Below are 6,440 nucleotides of genomic sequence, written 5' to 3'. Positions count from 1 at the left end.
GTAATATCTGCTACAAACTACTATTTTTTCTATTTTTTTGTTATTGTCACTCTTCATTCTAACCCAAACGGCCCGTCAGACACCGCCTACCAAGAGCCCGGGTCTGACCGGGTTTCTGCCTAAAAGGAAGTTTTTCCTCGCCACTGTCGCACTGTTGCTTGCTCTGGAGGAAAACTACTAGAACTGTTGGGTCCTTTGTAAATTCGGGAGTGTGGTCTATCTGTAAAGTGTCTTGAGATATCTTGTTATGATTGATACTATAAATAAAATTGAATTGAATTAAATTGATTGAAATTGATTGAATTGATTGATTGAATTAAATCATGAAAAGTCATGGTATTAGTCGAAAAAAACTCATAGTATTGTATTTATGTCGAAAAATTCATAATAAAGTCATGAATAATATGTCGAATAATATGTAAAGCATGCATGATAGCATGTTCAAAAAAAATCATAAAAAAGTCAAGTATATAGTCGACAAAAAAATATAGTATAATTATGTCGGTGAAAAAAAAAGTCATAGTATAGTATTTTCGAAATAATCCATGGTATTATGTCGATAAATCATAAAGAGTCATAGAATAATATGTCGAAAAAAAAACGTCATAGATAGCATGTCGAAAAATTCATAAAAAGTCATAGAATAATATGTCAAAAAATCATAAAAGTCATAGAATAATATGTCAAAAAAAAGTCATAGTATATATGTCAAAATAAATCCATGGTATAGTATGTCGATAAATCCAAAAAGTCATAGATAATATGTCGAAAAAAAAACCTCATAGTATAGCGTGTCGAAAAAGTCATAGTATTATGTCAAAAAAAAAGAAAAAAAAAAAACGTCATAGTATTGTATGTTGAAAAATTCATAAAAAGTCATAGAATAATATGTCGACTATACTATACTATGAATTTTTGATTTTTTTTGACATGCTATACTATGAGTTGTTTATGATTTTTTCATCCCCGGCCCTGCAGTCCCGTGTGGAAGTGTCCTTGGGCAAGACACTGAACCCTGAGTTGCCCCCTTATGCAGCACCATCAGAGTGTAAATGTGTGTGAGCATTTGATTTAGGGCCACACACGGGTTTCAGGTGTTTTATTGTCATATACTCAACAATTACAGAGCGCAGTGATTGCAATGAAAATCTTTGAAAAACAAAAAATGGAAGAACAAACAAAAAATGGAAGACAACAGTGCAAGTTAAAATACATGGAGAACGTACAAATTAGATTTGTGGTAGGAGTCGAGTACTTACAAATTAAGTATTAATTAGACATTTACATCAATATTTTCATGACATTAGCCGGGGTTCTCAAAGTTATGATCACTGAGTGCACTCTTAAGGAGCCAGCATAAGATTGCGGTGTTTTAGATCATCAGCAATGCAATTTTACACAAGTAAAAAAAAAAAAGATAATTTAAGACAGAAAAGAGTGCAAGTTAAAATATATGGAACATATAACTTACAAATGAAATTTGTGGTAGAGGTGTACAGTATTTGCAAATTAATTAACTGTAATGTAAGCAGGGATGTAGTGAATGTACAATGTCATACAGTAACAGTCAAAGGTTTGGACATGCTTTCCCATTCAAGTGAATGAGAACAGTCAGTAAAAGGTAAAGTGATGAGCTCTAGAGTTCAATAGTCTTTTGGCCCGCGGGATGAACCAAACCCCGGTGGTGCAGTACGGTCAGCAGCCAGAACAGTCTGTATCTGGGTGGTTGGGCTCTCAGGTAACCCTTTGGCCTTCATCCTACACCCCTGGGTGCAGAATGTCCTCCATTGATGGTAATTCCATCCTTGTGATGCTGAGGAGTTCTCACAACCCTCTGTCGAACCTTGTGGTTGAGGGTGATGCAGGCCACCAGGATACTCTCAATGGGACACCTGTAGAGGAAGGAAGAGAACACACATCAAACTAAATATCTTTTCCATCTCACTTCCACATTAAACTGCAGTTACCCGCCAAAATGGCACCAGCAGCATTTAACAAGGAGTCATTTCTAACCTGGCAGATGCTTGTTAGGGAGGCGCAGATTTACACAGTAGCCACATGTAAGCTACTTAAAGTTTTAAGATGGGCCGTGGATGGTTCATGCATTTTATGCTGCGTTCAGGGGCTGCACAACATGTTAAAGGACCACCATGGGCCCACAGTAGGAGCTTTATATTATTAGCTTTATTTGTATGGTACCTTTAAAAACAATTTACAAAGTGCTTTAAAAACCAAATCTTTTTATGCACTATACTATAACTAATTTGACTTTCTTTGACATATACAGCTATACTGTGACATTTTTGTGGATATACTATTGTATGATTTTTTTCCCGATGCAGTATAATTGGACTTTTTTTCGACATACAATGACTCTTCTTTACTTTTTTAGACATACTAAAATATGACTTTTACATTTTTATGACTTTCTTTTCATGCCATTAAGTTTTTAATGTAAACGTTGTGAAGCCAGATTTGTATTATTACACTGTTAATTATTTCTGTTTACTAGGTATTCCACAGTATGAACCGATACTGGACTTCTTGTTTTAGGGAGTCAAGGGACAAAAAGTTGAACACTCACTGATGTCTGCTCTCTCCCCTCTGTATGCGGACAGGACGACTACGTGCTGGAGGTGAAGCACTACCGCCCCCCCGGCTGGCCGAATCCAGACAGTCCCATCAGCAACACCTTCGAGCTCCTTAACCTGGTGAAAGAAGAGAGCTCCGCCAAGGACGGCCCCGCGGTGGTCCACGATGAGTAAGACCTTCACCCAGCTGTCACCCATTAGAACAACCACATTTAGGGGGTTTTCTGCTCGGATATTTGTTCTGAGTAGGGTTGGGTACCCGGACCCGGTGCTAATCAGAATCAGAAATACTTTATTGATCCCCGAAGGTAAACTCTGTGTTGCAGTCACACAAACAGTAGAAATATCAGAGTAGAAATATAAATAAAGAAATACAAGGAGTGTGGATATGTCCGGTATTTACATAGTTAAATGAATGATATTATACAGTATTTACATAATTAACATAATTAAGGTGTTGCAATGGTAAAAAGTAGTAATAATAATACTAATAATAATAGTAGCAGTTGAGTATTGCACACATTTCAGGCCAGTGTTGTTGCACAAAACAGATAATATTGTCCAGTTTTAACCTCTAAGTGTGTGTGTGTCAGACACTCAGAGGGAGGAATTAAAAAAGTTTGATGGCCACAAGAGGGAATGACTTCCTGTGGCGCTCTGTGGTGCATTTTGGGAGAATGAGGCACAATAGGGCACCAGTACCTTAACGACAGGTATCTACCGGACCGAATAAGAACGCAGATTTTGGTGCCTCGTGTTGTCAGCACTGCGCTTCTCTCCGATGCTCCGAAGCGGACGTTAGAGGCAACAGAAGCATCGCTGTACGTGGTGCTAGTTAACACTAACACTTGGCAGCAGGTAACCACGACGTTAGCCTACCGTTAGCTAGTAGCTGTACTGAACACAAAGTGTGACTGCATTTCACAACACTGGGACGTACAACAGTCTGCAGCTAAAGACACGAACCAGCTGCCCCACTGCCCGCCGCTGCCCATTTCCCATCTACTGGCGTTGTTTGTTATTTAGCAGCAATGCACTGATTAAATAAGTTACTGTTATTACATTTCAATTCGATCATATGGCCTTAGCAATTAACAAGCCGTTCTTTGATGTCACCGGTATCGGAGAAGAGCCAAAGGATCCCCAACCCTCGGTCTGATTGTTTTGCAGTGTGGGCGGAGTTACGGCGGGGACGTTCTGCTCTCTCTTGTCTCTGGCCCGTCAGCTGGAGGCCGAAGGGTCGGTCGACGTCTTCCAAGTGGCCAAGCTGACCAACCTGATGAGACCGGGAGTCTTCAGCAACATCGTAAGAATGCCGATAACGTAGTCGTAGTAACGTCTGTTACACAAGTAGTATACACTTGAGAGCCTTCATGCTTAAAAGTGTAATTCTAGCTTATTAAAACTTGTGTTGTCTTCACTTTTGGGACCCTCTCGTGTCCCTCGGGTCAAACTGACCCAGGACTTATTTGGTGTTTTAAAAACAATTCTGAAATCAAATTTTACTTCATAATCTATTAAGAAGAAAAAAAAAAATTTTCTTCTTGTAAAAATGTAAAATGGGTCAATTTGACCCGGATACCACACAAGGGTTAAAACTTGGGTGTTATTTTCGTATTTTTGTCCGTCTCTTTTATCACTAATAACTACTTTCGCCAAGGTAATAGCAGCGATCTGGGAACATATTGATATCATAAAAAAAAGTAAGTTGAGTTAGAATCAAACCTCCGGGTCAGTCGGACTCATTTGAAGGAGAAACTCAACATTTAAACTTAAATCTGGAAAACATTCATCAGTTTTTTAACCCCAATTCTCTTTACCATGTTCCCAGATCTCAGCTATTAACTTGGCGAATACAATGTTTTTTTTTTTTAAATGATCATTAAAAAGAAAGATAAAACTATTAAAAAAACACCTAGGTTATAATTTTAAATAACCACGTGAATCCCAGATACAGTGACATTGTAAACCCTTCCATCCTGTCATTGTCTTATTTGAACATAACAAAAAAAATAAACACAGAAAAATAGCTTTTTGGCTAATTCTGGCAAATTTAACCCATGCAACATCGTCAGTGGAATCATGTATAAAAATATATAACAAAGACGTACCTGTGGTTTTACAGGAGCAGTACCAGTTCCTGTACAAAGCCGTGCTGAGTCTCATCAGGACGCAGGAAGACGAGCAGACCCTCCGGTCCTGCGACAACAACGGCACCATCGTGGTGGGCACCGCCAGCGCCGCCGAGAGCCTCGAGTCCCTGGTGTAAAAAATAAAGACCTCTCCTTTTAACTTTTACAAATGAGCAACAGCATTTTGTCCTTCCTCTTCAACCACCAACAGACCTTCTCCTGATGCAACACACTCAACTACACGAATCCCAAATCCTCCTCGTTCAGGACTGCGTGTTTACCGGTTTGAGGCGAGGTTCTCCTCCGCTGGATCTGGACTCCCTCCGGTTTCTGTAATGTGTGCCTTTTTTTTTGTAATTTTCCTCCTGTTCTTCTAACTTTGATACAAGCTGTAGACTAACTGTTTTAACGCTGTACTGCCATGAGACGTTTCACTCACCTTACTACACTTTTCCTAAACCTTTGTATTTATTGGCACGGAGCCAAATAAGGAAAAAAGGGAGAAAAACTGCATCTTTTTACATCAGATGAGATATTTTGTTAGCTTGTCTTTTATAGAGCTCCTGCACTGAACTCCTTTCTGTAAATACCATCGCAACGGTAGCAGCAGTGTGCTATTCAAGTCAAATATAAAAAAAGGGCCTGGAATATTAAAAAATAATAATAATCTAATGTATATAATATTATAGTAATCAACTCAATGGACCAAATTTCTATTTATACTTTAGATGATTTTTATATGTTACCATTTTTAGTGCATTCAAATGTCATGGTTTCATTCTAATTGCTTAGTCGGAGAACATTGATGCTTTTTATATTCTGGATTTTGTAACAGACTAAATGTAATGCATGGGGTACTGACATGTTCTTTTTTTTTTAGCTGGACATGAAACTGCTGGATTATTAGATAGGGGATTAAATAAGTGAGAGAACACCAAAGAAAGAGCCTGTTGGAGTGTTTTGTTTACTGTGTGCAGAACTACAACCTTCTCCTGCCGTGAAGAGGCAGCAGCACAGCTTACACCAACTGAAAGGTTCATTTGGCTGAAGGTCAGAAGGTCAGAAGGTCAGAAGGACAGTTAACACGTCACACTCAAGACTAGCTTAGTTAGCCAGCAAGCTAACACACCCGACTTTGACCCTCAGTTGGCCGTGATGCAGTCCAGTCAAACACAGTTTCTACCACAGTCTTGGCCAATCGTCTCACAGCACACAAAGACAAACCCAAAACGCTCCGAGTTTTTTTCACCTAAGTGCCTCTGCAAAATCGCCTCGGGAAGGAAATATGTGTGTGACAAAGTTGCGCTAAAGAGGTATCATCATAAAGATATGCTACATCATAAAGATATTACATCATTTAACCAACTAAAAGATGCATGTGAGTAAAGGCAGAGACTAAAGACCGTCACGCGGTTTGCATCCTGTGGGGACTATAAAATATATATATATATATATATATATATATATATATACATACATACATACATGTATACATATATGTATATATAAGCTACGTTTTTACAGATAAATAGCCATCTTCTACTAATAAAATGTGATTGTTGCGGGCAAAAAATACTTGATTATGCGGCAAGTTTTCTTAAAAAATGCGATGGGATATTTATGCGATGACATTGCGGGAACTTGCAAAAACTGCGGTTTAATGAAAAAGAGACTTTGTCTTGTTGCGTAATGTCATCACTTTACAACGTTCCCATGA

The 6,440-nt window shown here is 38.6% G+C and overlaps 1 protein-coding gene across 8 annotated transcripts in view; it reads left to right on the top strand.

Annotated features, from left to right (window-relative positions):
- ptprz1a (protein tyrosine phosphatase receptor type Z1a) overlaps positions 1-5,225 on the top strand; it is a 168,935-nt gene extending 163,710 nt beyond the window's left edge. For all 8 annotated transcript variants that reach the window (XM_032522882.1, XM_032522881.1, XM_032522880.1 and 5 more), the window contains 3 exons: positions 2,619-2,761; positions 3,762-3,897; positions 4,717-5,225. In XM_032522882.1, coding sequence (XP_032378773.1) covers positions 2,619-2,761; positions 3,762-3,897; positions 4,717-4,860 — 423 coding nt within the window. In that variant the 3' untranslated portion in view covers positions 4,861-5,225. The remainder of the gene's footprint in view (positions 1-2,618; positions 2,762-3,761; positions 3,898-4,716) is intronic.
- The last annotated feature ends 1,215 nt before the right edge of the window (positions 5,226-6,440 follow it).

The sequence above is a fragment of the Etheostoma spectabile genome, chromosome 8 (genome assembly GCF_008692095.1).
Source record: "Etheostoma spectabile isolate EspeVRDwgs_2016 chromosome 8, UIUC_Espe_1.0, whole genome shotgun sequence".
NCBI lineage: Eukaryota > Metazoa > Chordata > Actinopteri > Perciformes > Percidae > Etheostoma > Etheostoma spectabile.
Note: the sequence above shows the minus strand (reverse complement) of the source record. Positions and strands in the feature narration are given on the sequence as shown.